General features: G+C 37.5%; 1 protein-coding gene across 2 annotated transcripts in view; it reads left to right on the top strand.

Annotated features, from left to right (window-relative positions):
• The window catches only part of LRRC27 (leucine rich repeat containing 27), a 75,165-nt gene that overhangs the window by 19,404 nt on the left and 37,312 nt on the right, over positions 1–18,449 (top strand). For both annotated transcript variants that reach the window (XM_088131942.1, XM_088131943.1), the window contains exons 5-6: positions 5,288–5,440; positions 16,211–16,451. In XM_088131942.1, the coding sequence (XP_087988068.1) occupies positions 5,288–5,440; positions 16,211–16,451 (394 nt within the window). The remainder of the gene's footprint in view (positions 1–5,287; positions 5,441–16,210; positions 16,452–18,449) is intronic.

Here is an 18,449-nt window from a genome sequence, read left to right on the forward strand (position 1 = left end):
CTTTCAGAGTCCCTGGCTTTTGGCTGCTACTACTAAATGCCAAGTCAGCTTGTAATAAGGACTCCATAAGACATTAAATTTGTGATCACAGACGAGAGCTGACCTGGCATGTATTACCAAGACGTGGGGGGGGTCCCCCTTTTGGAAATGTGCCCAGCTTAGTTTCAGATGTAGCATCAGCCAAAACTTAAGGGCAGGAATGGTGGTGTAGCAATTGTCATCCAGGATTCTCTTAAGGCTTTCAGGGGCGCTGCTCCACAATTGTAGGATGTGAGACCCTATTAAGTTGGGCTCTAGGGATCAGTTAGGATTGTTGCTACTGTACCAGCCTCCCTGCTATGTAGCAACCTCCCTGCCTAAGCTGCTTGACTCCATTTCTGGGTTGGTGGTGGAGTTCCCCAGACTTATGGTCTCGGGGGACTTCAATCTGCCTTCTCTGGGAGTGGAGTCTGAGGCAGCTCAGAAGTTCATGGCTACCATGACAGCCATGGGCCTATCCCAAGTCACCCAAGGCCCAACACAGGACAGTGGTCACACAGCTGATCTGTTTTTCCTGTCAGAGCAGTGGCAATGTAATCTGGAATTGGAGGAATTTCTAGCGTCTCCCTTGTCATGGTCTGATCACGCCCTGATTACCATGGGATTCTCCAGTGCCACTATCCACCTCAGGGAGGCAGGACTTATTAGATCAGTCTGCCCGTGGTGACTGATGGACCCTGATGGGTTTCAAAGGGAGCTGGGAGTTGTTCCTCCTGGTCTGCTGCACGGTCCATCTGAACCCTTGGTGGCCACATGGAACAAGAGGGCTGCCAACACCTTGGATCAGATTGCACCTATGAACCTCTCCCCCCTCATGGATCCCTTCACTCTGTGTGGTTCACGAAGAATTGAAGAAGATTAAATGGGAGAAGAGATGTCTAGATTATCACTGGCGCTCAAGAAGGGACAAACTCAACTAAACATGGGTTAGAGCCACTATTAAGGCCTACCTCGCAGTAAGGGCAGCAAAATGACGATACTTCTCTGCCCTTATTGCGTCCACAGATAGCCATCCTGCAACCTTGTTTTGGGTGACATGTGCCCTCTTGGGTAGAGGAGACTAGGAGATCCTTCTAGAAGCCTGTGTGGAAGAATTTGCTCAGCTTCTGTCAGACAAAGTTGCTTGAATTTGTTCTTAATTGAAGTACCAAAGGAGACTTTAGAAGAATGGAATCAGAAAATAGTAGCCACAATGTCAATAATGATGTCTGCTTCTATGGATAGAGTATGTCTAAAAGAAATGACAGATGTAGAACAAATTTTACCTGACAAGATAGAGATGGTATTGAAAGTGGATTTACAACTGACAGGCCAAGAGAATGACTGAGAAAATGATGTTTCACTGAATCTACAAAAGAAACTGGCTGAGGTTTTAAAATTTAAAAGGGAAATACAAATGACCTGGATAATTTTTTCCTATTGAATTTACCAAACAGGCTTGTTAAAGCCTTGAAGAACTCTGTGCGATGGAACAAAGAAGAAATGAAATAAAATCCTACAACAATATTTGAATGAACTAAAGATTAAGACTGTTAGAAGTAAAAGGAAGGAATATAAAATTGGTTTATTTGATCAAGGTTAAAACAAGATAGGTTGTTACTTCTGGCTACCCTTTATGGACTTTGTTGGTGCCAGGACTGAAAATATTATGTTTTATGGATTTGTTTATAGATAAGAGATGGGATATGGGATGAAGAGATAAATGTTTGTAACCTCAGAGGGGGTGAAGAGTTACTAAATTTGTTTATTCTTGTGATGAAGGTTGGAAGTCACCTCTTTATACATTTCTTTTCTCTTTATTATTTTCTCTTTTTTTCTCTCTTTTAATTTAGTTTATATTAGATTTTACTATTATCAAAACTCTTAGTAAAAGTCATACAGTATATGTGTGTATGTGTGTGTATCAAAAAAGAATTCTCAGTTGGATGTCAGCATTGCTGCAGGTCCCAGGGAGATGCCCGGGGCAAAGTCTGGCCCTGTTATCTGGGAATGATTTGAACTTATTGGGCCTGAGGAAATGGTTAGGGTCATGACTGTGAGCTTAGCCACCTACTCTTTAGATCCATGCCCCTCCTGGCTGGATACAGCTGCCTGGGAGATGTTGTGTGGGTGAATTCTAGTGGTGGTTAATTCTTCCTTGAGTAAGGGGGTTGTTCCTCCACTCGTTAAGGAGCATTGGTTCACCCCCTCCTCCAGAAACCATTGCTGGATCCCACCATACTGGGCAATTTTTGTCCAGTATCTAACCCCCTTTTTGGAGAAGGTGGTGGAAAAGATGGTCTCACAGCAGCTTCAGAGGGCTCTGGATGAAGCAGATTATCTGGATCCCTTTCATTCAGGCCTGAGGATGGGACAGAAATGGCATTGGCTGTGCTGTTAGATGATCTCTGCCAAGAGCAGGATGGAGATTGTGCATCCATCCTTGCTCTGCTTCACCTCACAGCAGCCTTTGATACTATTGACCATGGTATCCTTCTGAACCAGCTCTGGGGATTGGGGATGGGCAGCACTGTATTGTGCTGGTTCTCCTCCTTTCTCCAGGGTCAATATCAGTCGGTGGTGATGGGGGGAGGGGTCTCACCCTCAGCCCCTACTATGTGGGGGTCCACAGGGTGCGGTGCTCTCTCTGTTCCTATTCATCATCTACATAAAGCCACTGGGAGATGTCATCCATCACCATGGGGTGAGCTATCATCAATACACCAATGATATCCAATTTTACCTCTCTGCCCCTGGTGAACAAGTGATGCTGTTGATGTCCTATCCCGATGCCTCTCTCTGTCTCCCTCCTCCCCCCTCATATATATATTAAAAACTTTATATATATATATATATATATATAAATAAATGACTGAGCCCCAGGCACCTCAGCTGGACATACTAATTGGAACTAGCTGCCCAGAGTCGTATATTTGAGATGGGCAGCTATATAAATTTAAATAATAAATATCAGACTCAATAAGGGTAGAGAAATACTGACACCTTGCAGTCCTTATCACCATGGGATAATTCCAAATATGGACTCTTACTTATCCTTTTTCAGTCAGACTTGCTTCGGTCTTCAACAGCACTCCATGCATCTCTTCTTGCACTTAATTTCCTAGTTAACCAAGGTGCAGCCTGGAATTGATGCACAGGGAGAGGCTACATAGGAGAAGTACAGTCCAAGGCTCCAGCCATCCACTCACTCCAGACTCTGACTAAGGCTGTGGCCCATCAGATCCTCAGGGTTCCAAGCTCCCTCTGGAATCCCACTAGGCCCATCGCCTGGGGCAGGCCACTCAAATAGGCCCTTTCTCTTTATGGTTTCTGTATTATTCTATTTACAGTTGTTTGTGATGTAGATTTGGGATGCAGATGATGATGATGATAACAATAACCAGATACCAGGTTTGAGTTTACATTGCAGCAGAAAGAATAGTGAAGTGGAATTGTTTCCCTGCCCTTATTGCATCTGCAGAATGCTATCCAACAGCACTGTTTAAAATAGCCTGGAATCTATTAGGAAAGACTGGGCCAAAGATCTGTTAAGTGGCTGCTGTGATTTTTTTGCCTGGCATTTTCTGGTTCATATCAGTCATATTTACTCTGAGTTGAAAGCCAGATGGTTAGGACGATTAGAATCCGATGAATCGGAAGGAGTGATTTCTTGCAAGATAGCCTGGGAGGCTTTTGTGCCTACATAGGAAGTAGACAGTCTGTTATGCTAGTTTTGCCAAACATGAGCTTGAGTTCTGACCCCAGGCTGCCAGGGAAGAACAAAGGTAGTAGTCAATGCCTCAGTGCAGGAGAAGATGCCAGCTGCCTTGAAAGAGACCTGCCTCGGACCCAGCAATCCTTGATAGCTATTGCTCTATCTCCAACCATCTAAGTTTAGGAAGACTGTGGAGAAGGTGATGGGGTTCCAATTAATAAAAATTCTGGAAGAATCAAATTACCTGGACCATTTAGACCCAGGAATGTGATCAAAATGCATTGGTCATTCACAGGATTTGAATATAGGGGGTATGATTATCCTTGTCCTGTTGGCTCTCTCAGTGGCCTTCAATATACAGTATCTTGTTGGATCACCTCCAAGGATAGGGAAAAGGGACTGTATCGCAGTAGTTCTACTCTTTCCAAAACAGATGTTTCTTGTTGGTGGTTATGTGGAGGAGAAGTTGAGGCCTCAGACACTCTAATAAGGGGTACACCAGAACTCAGTCCTCTCCCCCATTTTGTTTAATACCTACAGGAAGCCTCTGGGAGAAGTTGTCTGTAGATTCAAGATGATATTCATATGCTAATGATATCAGTTCTCTATCCACCCTGAGTCAAATGAGAGATTTGCTGGAAGTCCTGACCCAGTTTTACAGATTGTCAGGGACTAGATCGGGAGAACCAGGCTCTAACTCGAGCACAGCAGTACACAGTAACTGTTAATTCAGAAGAATGCCAATTCTGGGTAGCATCACCTTTAATGAGGTTGCATTGTCCTTGAAAATGCAGGCTCACAATCTGGCAGTCTTTCTGGATTCATTGCTCCCACTACAAGAGCAGGTAGAAGTCCTTTGCCCAGGTTGGGCTGCTGCACTAGTTGTAGCCATTCCTGGAACAGGAGGTGCTGAGTACAGTCACTCATGTTCTTGTCATTTCTCAACTGTATTAGTGTAATTCACTGTACATGGGACTGCTCTTGAAGACCACCTGGAGATACCACCTGTTGCAGAATGTGGTCGCCTATGTGATAATGTTCCAGTACTGCCGTCTTACGCCACTATTATGGAAGCTGTACTGGTTACCTATTTCTTTCCTATTGCAATTAAATAAAAGTGCTGGTTGTTAACCATAACATGTACACATATATGGCTTAGGACCTTAATTTCTTCAAGAATGCCTATTCCAGGTAAAATCTGTGTGCTCAGTACACACAAGCAGGTAGTAAAGAAATGGAGTAAATAAGTGAGGAATGCTTGCTGAAGGTCCTCATATTCTGGGATATCTAGCAGGAGACAGCACAAAAGCTGCCATTTTCTGTGAAGCTTTGCCTCTTACAGAACAGCTGGCCCTTGGGGCAAGAGTGGTCTTTCCTCATACTCTTCCAGAAACTTATTAAAATGTGGTGTTCTAAGTGTACTCTTCTTGCTAGTCAATAGTCTTACCGTTTCTAAGTAACTTTACAAGTAAGTCATTTCTCACCGTGATATGAGGAGAGCTTTTCTTCTAAAACATTTTAACATTGCATCTTTTTTTTTTCTTCTTTTGGTAGGTAACTTAGTTTCACTTACAGCATTAAATCTCAGGCACTGTCCTCTGGAATTTCCCCCTCTTGAAGTGGTACAGAAGGGTCTGTCAGTTATTTTATGCTTCCTCCGAAAGAACAGTAATAAAAATATTGACTGTGCAGAGCCTGTTACTCCAGGTATAGTAATGTTTTAATACATGTTTTTGAAATAACTGTATTAACCTAATAAAGTGATTAAAATTGATATGAGTTTTATACAATTAAGATACCAAGTGACCTGAAAATATTTGTGGGACTTTCTCCCATTGTTTCTGCTCAGTCCACCAGATCTTGCAGTGAAGGCATGCTCCAGGTCCCCTCCATTAAACAGCATCATCTTGTTGGACCCAGGAGTCATTCCTTCTCTGTGCATGCCTTCTCTGTGGGAGAACCAGATAGGCCCAAACTGGTTAGTCTTTCACAAGACTTTAAGATCTGGCTGTTTCCCCATGTATTTGGGCCAGGAGGTTAGCTGAACTCTGCTGTTAAACTGGTTTTTGTGATTTAGGTTTATTGTTTTAACCTTGAGTGTTATGAGTGATACGTTGTAGTTACTGTTTGTATTCAACATCCAGAGTTTCTGTTATGAGATGGGTGGCCGTATAAATAATTTAAATAAATAAATAAATATTATTTCCATTTAAGGCACAAAATATTTTCGTTGACGAATCTAAACAGAAGTCAGTTTAATAATACATTTGATATGATGGGGATGGAAAGAGGGAGGGGGAGAGGAAATAGGCCTGCAGTTTTGTTTGGTTTCTGTTTGGGAGAGAGGAAATAGGCTTAAGATTTTGTATGGTTTCTCTTTGGTTATTTCTCTTCATTACACTTCATTGAGTTGTATGCCCTAAAAGAGGATAAAAACCCTGTGCCCCACTTTTGTCCTTATATAAGACTTTCTAATTGTCTTTGAGAATCATTAGGCTCTACAGTATATAGGCCTTTTCTGTGCCAGCCCAGGGTTCAAGGATGCCAGATAGTAAATCTAGCATCTTCTGTGTTATGGTTGGTATTTTACCTATTTTGCTTGAGCTCCTAATAAAGGCTCTGCGTATATGATATACAGTATTTAGCTACTAAGACTCTATAGTAGCTTCAACAACCGCTTTTTGAATGTTAATGAATTAAATGATTAACCACAGCCATTTAAGTCAATCCTTATTTCTTTATATCCTTGATTGATTGATTGATTGATTGATTGATTGATTGATTGATTATATGCCATCAGGTTGGTATGAACTCTTAGTGACCACATAGATTGCTTTTCTCCAAGACAGACTGTCCCCAACCTGGTACTTTTGGTCTTTCAGTGGTGCACCCATTGCCACTGTAATTGAATCCATCCAGCTTGCTACTGTTTGTCCTCTTCATTCTTCTTACACCTTTCCCAGAATTATAGACTTCTCAAGAGAGCTATGTCTTTGCATAATGTGCCCATTATTGGGCCTGATCATTTGTTGTTGCTGTTGTTGTTATTGTTATTATTTGTGATCATTTGTGCCTTGAATGAGTACTTTGGATGGATTTGTTCCGTGATCCATTCTCTTGTTTTCTTGGCTATCCATGGTATTCTCAGGAGTCTTCTCCAACACTAAAGTTCAAAAGCCTCATTAGTCTTTCCATCAGTCTATTAGTCTTTCTGCTTCTTCAGAGTCCAACTTTCTGCTTCTTCTCATAGCATGTCACAGGGAAAACTACTGCCTGCACGATTCTGATCTTTGTAGGTATAGACACATACTGGAATCTGAATATCTTTTCCAGGACCCTCACTGCTACTCTACCAAGTGCTGGTCTGTTGTGTATGTCTTGATTGCTGGTTCCTTTATTGTTGCTAGTTGATCCTAAAGGCAGAAGCTGTATACCACTTCAGTGTCTTTATGGTCAATTCTAAAGCTGGTTGCTGTGCCTATTGTCATTAGTTTGGTTTCTTTATGTTTAATCTTAATCTCATTTTTTCTGTGCTTCTTGACTTTATTACTAGAGCTTGCAGATCATTTGCATTTTCAGCTATTGGAATAGTGTCATTAGCATAGCTCAAGTTATTGATATTTCTTCCTCCAGTTTTAAAACCACACCCATCTTTTTCCAATACGGCTTCCCTCAATATATATTCAACCTTATTCAGTATAGGTTGAATAAATAAGGGGAGAGTATACAGCCTTTTCTCATTCCTTTGCCAAATGGGAGCCAGTCTCTTTTGCCATGTCCTCTCCATACTGTGGCTTCCTGACCTGTGTATAGATTTCATATGAGGACAGTGAGATGTTCTGGGGTTCCCATTTTACTAAGCACATTCCACAGCTTGGCATGATTGACACAATTAAAGGCCTTTCTTTAATCAATGAAACACATATTACTTCTTTTTGAGATTCTTTGGCTTTCTCAGTTATCCAGCACGCACCACCAATACCTTTATGCCCGTACCTTTGATTTATTCTTTATTAGTAGTTGTCTTAATGCAACTGTAGCTGATCATTGGCCTTCTCAATGATCCAGCATGCACCACCAGTAACTTTATGTCCATACCTTTGATTTACTCTTTATTAGTAGGTGTTTTATTAATGCAACTGTAGCTGATCAACTGAAAGAAAGCATTGTATTTTGACATCTAGGAAATAGAATTATAAAGTCATCCTCAGTCCAAAGTGGGGAATGTTTTAAAAAAAAATTGAGGGTCAAATAAACAACCTGAACTTTTGGTTGAACTCTCAATGAATGACTGAAGGATTCCTCTTTTATTACAGGGAAAAAAGTAGTCAGATGAATCTATCATGAAAATAGTATAATGATTTGATTTCTGGAAATAGCTGAAATCAAAACAGTAGATGCATCCAGAGAGAAAAATACCCCCCAGTCTCCCCAATCTATAACTTTCTGAAGCAACAGTAGATGAAGAATAATTGTGATCTATTATGTGATTTCTAGGGATCAACAAGTTGTTCTAAATGCATTAAAATTTTTATAAAGTGCTTTACTCTCCAGTAATTTCACAGAACTGATGTCAGTATCTACAGAGAACTGATGTCATTCTAAACTGTCAGTATCAATACTCAAAATATTCGTGATATTTCTGATAGACTATACTAAAAGCATTAAAAATGAAACTCCTAAAATGTCATCTTGATTTATATGTACTTGCATGAGTTTGGATAAATAGGTATAGTAAATCCTTCTAAATGCAATGTTTGTAGGGCATCTACATTCTGATGCCTAGTATGGTGTGTATCATTGCATCTAGAGGACTATCTGAGGATTGGGGGATTTGGGTGGAACTGCCAATCAAAGGATGGCAGCAGGCATCTTCTCCCTAATTATATTCCTGTATAGAGTACTTGGAGAATGACTCTCTGCAACTGATAGCTTCTTTGATACTTGGTGACTATCCCCAAAATTTTAGAACGCTAATTATCCAGGGCTTTGGAAACCTAGGGTGAGTCTTCATAAACAAAGTAATTTTTCATCTATACCAGTGATGGCAAACCTTTTGGTCTTGGCATGTCAAAAATTTGGAAAATGCCTAACTTAACTCTGCTGGCAAGTCACACACGCCACCCCCGGAACAAAAGAGAAACAATTCTTTACATATTTATTTTAAAAAATACAGTCCACTCATGTGTGGTGCTAGGTATTATATAAAGAAATGTCAAATAATTATAAAAATGAAATACAGGTAAAACAAACTCAGTTTCTTTGGTAACTCATACAGGGAGAATAGTTGTTGGCAGGTGTTGGTGAATGCTGGCGTGTCACCCAAAATGTCGTGGCATATCACCTTTGACACACATGTCATAGGTTCACCACCACTGATCTATACACAGTTTCCCTCCACATGTAAAAGACAGCAAGAATGTCATGGAGTGGAGCTAGCAAGCTCATTCTGTCATCCCCTCCATGTAGAGCTTAATCACAGAGAACAATATACAAAGCGCTTATTCCAGCACAACCGTAAAGGACAAAAAATACCAGAATGTGTATCCAGTAATACTGTGCCATATCCACCATTTTTTAATATGGAACAGCTATATCCAGATTTTTTGCATTGAAAACCATGACAATTGGTTATTTTCTATACTCGTCACATGCTTCTGAGTGGTATTTACAGTTTGGAGAGAGACAGAGATGCGGGGGGAGAGAGAGAGAGAGAGAATATACTTTTGCTATTCATGAAACTCATACAGATCTTCCCAAATAATTTAATGTCTCCATATCTTTTGAAGATTTTGCATGGAAAGAGCTGGAAAAGAAATAATTTTGTCCCTATTTATGCTATAGCAATCTTATCTTAGAGCATCAGTAATTCCATCCTTTAAAAATTCTAGATGTGTTCTAAATAAAAAACTGCATAATAAACATACTATCTTTAAAAAAAAAAAAGTATTTTGCACAACCTTCTACATGCTACTCTGGTATTTTATTGATCATCAAAGGAGGATGTTCGTAAAAAAAATTGTAGCAGATCATCACATGTCAGTGTAGTTGTAACATGTGCACATACCTTGAAATTCTGTATTTCACAGACTTGCCTTCTCCGCTAGAACAAGAAGCAAAGGCCATTGTTAGAGAATACAAGAAAAAATGTGACAGACCGCCTGATCGTAGGAAAGTTTTCAACGCTTTGTGGAAACAGATGAGCTTCTTTAGTGAGTTTAGTAGAGCACTAGAGTTGGAGGTCAACAGTATTTTGATACTAATCCTTTGTAAATATTTCCGAATCTAGATCATATAGTGGTTTGGTTCAAATATTGTACTCAAAACTATGATTTAGACTGCATGGCTGTATCTCAAGCTCATTTTTTTCATGTCTCCTTCAAGCTCCAATTCCCTCCTAAACTTGGAATAATAAAATTTGCCATTGCATCTAAGTAGAGGAAATTATGGTAAACCATGTTACCTCAAAACCAGAATTTGAAATTAGGCTGATGAAAGTTTAGCCCATTTGGGACTAGAAATGAGTAATGAAGTTGGAATATGAAGAAGAATAGAGGAACTATCAGTTGACAGCCTTGATAACTAAATAACAATTATAACAACAATAACAAAAATGGCAGTAATTACCTGGCTGTGATGCCTAAATCAGTTCAGTGTAAGAAAATATTGTCCATCACATATAAATAAATGTTTGGATTCAGTTAGCAGATCCAACAAGAACATTATAGATTAGATTGTTTTGTGCCAGTTAAATAGCCATTTGCTGGATATTGTCCCCAAATATCTTGCCCTAGCTCAAACTAACCAAATCATTTCTTGGAGAAATCAGAGTCTTTCTATATTCAAACTATAATATTAAGTTTCTAGAGAAATAGTATGTGTAGCACAGAAAATATTTTGTATGTTGTAATACAGTGGTACCTCGGGTCACGATTGCTTCTGTTCATGAACAATTTGGTTCACAAACAGCACCATTCGCAAAATTTTGCTTCCGTTCGCAAACTCCTCATTGGGTGACGAACAGGATCCGCGGCCATTTTCCCTGCTATGACACGTGGTCGTGGCTTCCTGTAGGGAGGGGGACTCTCCCTCCAAACAATAACTGCCTCCCCACCCGCCTTCCTGTCCTCCACGCCAGAAGTCACCTCGAGCAAGGTTAGTGTTCTCTCTCTCTTCATACTGTACTGTACTGTACTTTGTTTCATATTTTTGTGGTTTAAAAAAAAAATACATATGGTTCAGAACAGATTAACCATATTTACATTGAACCTTATGGGAAAATTTGATTCGGGTCGCGACCAATTCAGGTCGCGACCAGAGTCGCAGAACGAATTAAGTTCGTGACCCGAGGTACCACTGTATATCTAGTTTGATGGTGTCCTCTGCTTTCAACTAACTTTATTTCAGATGCTCCTTAATTAGTTCCTTCTTTTATGTTATTTTTTTTCCTACTAGCCTGGATGCTGTGCATTTTGTTGGAATAACAGTCTTCCTCTATTATATTAAAAAAAAACGAAAATCCTCAAGCTAAAATATTCACATTCCTTCCCAATGGAAACAGCACTGAATCCCTGGCACTGGATCAGAACTAGTAATAATTTAACCCTTGTAGTTTCACATATTTTTAGATCCCTAAAAAGATCTGATTTTCACAAATGACATAATTATTTTTTAATTTTGTGATTTATAGATTTAATTCGGTTTAAACCCAGGAGCGCTCGAAGAATCAGTAGTGTGTCCAGTAAAGGTAGCACTTAAGAAATATCTTATTTTTAATTAAGTTTAAATAGTGCTCAGCTTATTGAGGTGTACATAGTTAACATTTGTGATTCTTTTTCCAAGCCTGAAGCAAATAACAAATATATATTTAAAGATTGATCTTTTTAAAAAAAATGATCATTGTGAAATTTGATGCCCTCTTTTGCTGGTTATGTTGCCTGTTACAGAAACAGAAAAAGGTTTGGCAGAAGGCATAATGACCATGTTGGCTTAATTTAAGATTTACTGTAGTGTTTCATACAGCACACTTTTAAAGCAGTTTATACCAGATTGCAGTATCAAATATGGTTTAGTACTAGCACTATGGCAATGTAATGCTAATAACTCTGACTAATCTGTTTACCAATCTAACAATATAGGTTTCTTAAGCTTACAGCACTTACACAAATGTGTTTGACATTAGAATGGATTGAAATGAATGGTCAAACTAACATTCTGCATATTCTTTCTTGAATTCCTTTTTGTTACTGTTGGATTTTGTTTAAGAATGTATTTAAAACACATAACTCTAAAGATTTGTGCCGTGGTTTTAGAATTGTAGAGAAAAAATAGTAATATGGTATTATACATGCTTTTTTGCCACCAAATATCACTTTTGAAAACTGTGACGCTTTGAAAAGGCCAATGAAAGTAAGGAAAAGTTATTCTTTAGCTTGAAAATGTCTCATCTTCAGCCTTTTTGCCTAATGTATGTTATAGAAGTTTGTAACATTTATTGCTATCTTAACTTACTGTGTCAACTATCAGAATGTAAAGAAATGGATAGATGTTATTTATATATTGTAATAGTAATTTATTTATGCACATGTAACATTTGTTTTCAAAACTGTTACATTTCTGAAAATTTTGTATCTGATGGCTATATGTTCAGAAATCATAACAGCTATTTGTATAAAAATAAATTGTACTTTCAAATACATGGTAGAGTTCTGTGACTAATTGTTTTCTTTGATACATATATGATTTGTTTGTTATGTATATTGTTTTCCCATCCTTAGCTTTGAATTTAGATCAGGAAAGCTGCGCAGGAGAAGATACTGGATCTCTCTTCCAGTGTTACTTTTCCTAACTTCAAAGCAACTGAGAAAATGGGAATGCTGATTGCCAATCTTTTGCATAAATTACATGGATTAATTTCAGAAGCAACATTTCCAACACTACCAATCAGATTTTTCCATCTTTTCCTTCTTCATTTTTTGTATTAAAAAAAAAACTGCATTGATAGTGGGAAAATATGGGAAGATTGCCAGGAAAAAACAATGTCTTAGTGTTGCATAAAATTCATGACTAAATATTTTACCCTGCAAGAAGATTTGGAAATATCTTTTGAGCAGTTAATTCAGTGAAGGAAGCTATTAAAGACCAAAGTCACAAAACTTTATGAAGAATAGAGGTTGTGTAAGGTCAAATTCTTATTTTAACCTGTGTTCTAGTATATGAACAAATACTCATAAATGAATAAAAATTAACTACTTTTCTACCCAGGAGGCCAATTAGAACCAAAACTTTCAAGGGTTCCATGTACCATGCATAAATATTTCCAACCTTGATGACATTTCATAAGCAGGAAAATGTTATGTTCAAGCCAAATTTGTCTGGTGATATCTTCAGGGTTTAAGCTTTTACTATGTCAGCTGAGTATGTTGTCCTTTTATCTGATGCATATTTTCTCAGGCATTTGTTTTACATTCTATTAATTGTTCACAGTAATTTCTTATGTTTCCAGCAATTTCCACTGGACATGGTCATAACAGAGCATAACTAAACATGTAAAATTAAGGATAAGGCAATGCCATGATTGGTGAGAGAACCAGTTTGGTGTAGTGGTTAAGGCATCAGGCTAGAAACTGGGAGACCATGAGTTCTAGTCCTGTCTTAGGCATGAAGCCAGCTGGGTGACCTTGGGCCAGTCAGTCTCTCTCAGCCCTAGGAAGCAGGCAATGGCAACCCACATCTGAAAAACCTTGCCAAGAAAACTGCAGAGACTTGTCCAGGCAGTCACCAAGAGTAAAAACCGACTTGAAGATACACGCACATGCACACACACAGAGTGCCATGATTACATATGCATTTTAAGGAGTAAGTAAAACAATTATCCTACTTTTCTAACAACAAATCTGCTGCAGATCTTTGTACCAGAAATTGCAGAGCATAGCTAACCAGTAAATCTTACCTGGAATCACTGCCTTAATAGACTATGTTCTGGAAAGGCACTGAAAAGGGCAGTTAGCGTCATATCCTTTAGGATCTCTGATAGCCTCTTTTTTTTTTCTTTTTTCTTTTCCTTTCTAAATCCTTTCTAATACCCTTGTGCCAGAAATTGCCAATCATGGCCATAATCTCTTATGAGATATCCTCCAACAGGCCTTGTTCATAGTCCAGATGGCCTTTGGGCCAGGTTTCAGATTCCTGTTTTTTTCATAGTTTGGGTGTATGCACATGTATAAAGCCTGACAGCAAAAACATCTGTTTTTGTACTGTTCTCAAGCTAGATGGGGAATCTGCTCTCTGCCTTGTATGCATCTTGTAGAATCAGAATTGTTGTCTAGTGTTTCTTCATATGGGTTATATGGTTTATTAATTAGTACAGTGTTAACAAAAATAATATTTATGTTTCCTCTGCATTAGGCAGGGAGATCCCAAGTCTGTGAACTCAGTGCAAATTAAATACACATTATTTGACAAAAAACTCAAATCTAATTATCTGAGAATCAAGTGGCTAAATGAAGATTTGGAAGAAGCTATGCATCCCTGAAAAGATGAAGCTAATCAATCCATAATTACCAACTCTGCTTTGACAATTACAAATATAGGTCTTACTTTCCATATAAGTATTTCCTTAGAATTAAGGGTAGCTATTCTCTCTCTAAAAGAATACTAATAACCCACCTTGCAGTTTAAAAAAAGACCCCAAACAGCTTACAGCAGGCACACTACATTCAATTCAGTCGTTTTGCTGGGTGTGTGGCTCCAATCTAGAATGTATTTTATAAAATAAGCTAAAGCTAATATTTTATTTATTTATTTATTTAATTTCTATAGCTGCCCATCTCAATCAAGTGACTCTGGGCAGCAAACAATTGTAAAACAATAAGAACAGTTAAAAACAATACAAAAATAAATATATACAGCATCCAAGAAAATTATAATAATTATCCATATAGCCAAGAGACAGGGCCCTTAACATATTTGGGGCCCAAGGCCTGGGCAAATAGAAATGCCACTCAAAATAAAGATTCAGTGGAGCTGATAAACTAGGTTGCTGTGGCTACACTGTATTTACTTATGTGCAATAATTTACAATACTGTGTCAACTTGATTGTGTATTTGTAAATTCAAGATCATCATTCCAAGAACACAGGACAGTAACTTGTGGTACATCTCTAAGCACATTTGGTGAATAAGCCCATGAAACACAAAGGGGATTCAAAATAAATCTGCATAGAATAGTACTCTGCATCAGTTTAGTTTTCCAACTTCAGTTAAATATCCAGACATTAATCCTCAAGTCCTCAACAAAAAACACATCTTGATTCATTTCTACTAGACACAATTTGTGGAAACCCATTTCTGGCCAGTGCCCTATAATAATGAAAGTGATTGATAGAAAAGATGCCACACCCTAAAGTTCTTACAGAAATTTCAGAAAGGTGTAATAAGTCAAGATTTGTCTTTTGTATCAAATCAAATTAGCTGCATAACATATAAGAAGAATATACTATATGTTTCAATATAATTTAACATTCTTTAGGTCTATAATCCTTCCTCCAACTGTATCAGAAGATACTATATTTGCTGATAATGGGGTAGCATTTGAGATAAATCTTAAGACAGAATTAAATAAATGTGTAGGGCCTTCTCCTGGACTCCTAACAGATTCCGAAATCTAAGGAGAGGGGTTTATTAGAAATCATGCCTACCTGTTTGGTTGTAACTCAGGATAATTAACCAGCAAATAAGAATCTATTAAACTGGATTATTTTGCATATAAAGAGAAATAAAACATAGAATGCAGAGAGATGTGGGAGAAACTGCTTGGTAATAGATCTTTTAGGAAGTAGAAGGTGGCTTTTCAAGAATTCCATTGTTTCATTTATATAATTACTGGAAACGCAAAACGGCAATGTGGACAACCAGACTCTAAAGCAGGGACAAATAAAATTTCAACACTTGGAGGACAATTTCTTAATATTCGTATTTTAGGGAGCAGCCAAAGGGGTGATGTTATCCAGTGACATAAAAGAAGTGTGCAGGGCTGGTGGCTTTGAGGTCTGGGCTTCTGTTTTAGTTTAATTTTGATTTGTTTAAAAAATGCTTAAATATTTTTTCCTCTGAAAAAATCAGGGGAAATCATCAAAATCTGACAATTCAATTTTGGGGAGTCTCGAGTAGTATGGGGATTGTGAGCACATTTGCATTATACCCTTACTGATATGTAAACCAGATTGAGTGAAGAAACAGTACATTTCATTTCATATTATTTTATTTTCATTCTCTATACTACTGAGCTGGGGGTTTAGTGATTCTTCTGTTTCCTTTTTTGATGATCACTGCATTAAAATAATGAAGAGGAGAGCGGGTGCAAATGTGTATTTCTAAATCTGAAGAAACAAAAAATAAAAAATAACATTTTCCTATTTTCCTTTCACAATTGGTTCCATTTATGAGTATAAAGCAACTTTTTTTTTATTTCAATAGAAATGCCTCCTGTTGAAAAATTAAACTTGGCAGACTTTATGAAATCCAGTTTGGATTTGTCAGATGGATGGCCTAATGAGGAGGAAATGATACGATTTCAGAAGCTAAGGGATGAACTTATCCAAGATGAAAGACAAGAGTACCCTGAAGACAAAATAGTAACCAATGAATCCATGCCTATATTAAGGAGAACCAGGACAAAGGAAAGCATCTCTCGTAAATCATCTATACTTTCATCAAGGTAACAAAACATATAATCCAGTGTATAATATTTTTATATACTTTATGGCAACTTGCAGTTTGCATTCTAATGTAAATTATGTATTATTGCAGCATGTTAAATTCCAAAAATGCACGATTTAATAAATAGTAGAAATCTAGAAAACCCAAAGGGAAATTAGCAACTTTTCTTTTTAAAGCTACAATACCAATAATAGAATTAAAAATGTCCATAACAATTATATAATGTTGTAATCACTGTAACAAAAAAAAACCCCTTAATTAAAAAAAAGTCTAATAATCTTCCAGGTATCAACATTCTCTTGAATGCAGTTTAAATGCATGACTCAGCGTCAATCATTATAAATTATCCTTTGGATGAATTCTTGCTGCTTTTTCAGAGATTTTTAGTATCTTGACACACTTCTGTCAATGATTATAATTTATAATCCTTATAAATGGCTGTAAAAATAGATGGTGCATCTGTATCAGGTACCATATGAGTAATAGGAATTGGGAAATTCTGGATAGAAATAGGAAGGTTTTTGTGTCTGAATGTTGCATAGATCATATTTGACTGTTCGTTCTTCTTGTGGCGTCTCTGCTTGCTTGCATCTTACCTGAGCAGAAGAAATAGATGTATGGAACTGGATGATTTACTGTGGTATACATTAGAGTGGCAATTTGTGCTGTGTTCCCCCACCCCAAATTTACTAATGCTGGAGTAGACTATAAACAATGAATGGAATCTAAACATTACAAAAACTCGCCCAAATTTCAAAACCTGTCTACATGATAATATCCACAAGAGTCATCATCACAATCATATTGCAATCTGATTGTCACACAGTTGAATGAAGCTAGAGTACTTGCAGAGAGGAGCAAAATATTAATGCAAGTACACAGATCAAGGATCCTGTCAGTTCTCATTTCTACTCTTTCTCTGTTTACTAAATTTGATGTAGAAATTGAATCTAAAACTTTTACACACCCTAACAGAAAAATAGGCTCAGAAATTGCTTCTTAAAATGTTCCCTATTCTTTCTGATTATTCTAGTAGAACTCTTCAAAAGCTAGAACTGTATTTTACTACTATTACTACTACTACTACTACTACTACTACTAATAATAATAATAATCTAGATAACTTGATCTTGTTGAATAACCTACATAACTTGATCCTGTTTGACTTATCTAAATACCCTTCAGTGTATTCAAAGATAAGCATTTCTTGAGGAACTAAATAGCTGCCTGCTGTTCTGGTAGGTGAGAAAATTATGCCACTTGGTATATTTAAAGCAGAGATAGTAAAAATACATGTGTTGTGTGGTTTAGTGTTTTAGACTATAACGTATCATAAAATTCATTTAACCTACAAGGCGCATCCCAGTTAAACTGAATAGTGCATACTTAGTACAAGGATTTCTGGAACAAAAATAATTCCTAATTTTTCTTCTTTCCCTTAGTAATGCTAAAAGATGGCAGATTGTCATTATAGAAATTCTTAAGATTTCATTCCTTTCTGTGGATTCAAATATAGGCCAGGATCACAAGAACAATGTAGCTTATGACTTCAAATTTATATTTCTTAAACAGCAACTATACCTGTTACAGAGAATTAGCAGTTTTGATGTTCAAGGCCTGTTTCAAAGAGAATTTGAGTGACAGGCTACATCAAGGGCAGGGCAGTATTTAGGAAGAGCTGGGGTACAATTAACATTGCCCCTACCATCTTGTGTTTGGGGATCTGTGCACTATGCCTCTGTGTATTTTTTTTAAACTCCAAACTAGTTAGCAATCAGTTGATCATTTTAGGAAACCAATACAAATATGCAATATATATTCACAACAAATATAACCAATTAGCAGTATATTTTTTAAAAGTAGGAATTAAATCAAAAATAAGACTAAAGAAATGGTCAGTTATCATCTAGAATTTATAACAGCAAATATTTCCAGATTATTATTCCTATCAGTGTTTTGTAGCAAAACTGATAAAATACAGTGGAGTCTGTGGCTT

The sequence above is a fragment of the Python bivittatus genome, unplaced genomic scaffold, assembly GCF_059951505.1.
Source record: "Python bivittatus isolate LINGU-HERP-01145 unplaced genomic scaffold, Pbiv_v1 ctg000980_np1212, whole genome shotgun sequence".
Lineage (NCBI taxonomy): Eukaryota > Metazoa > Chordata > Lepidosauria > Squamata > Pythonidae > Python > Python bivittatus.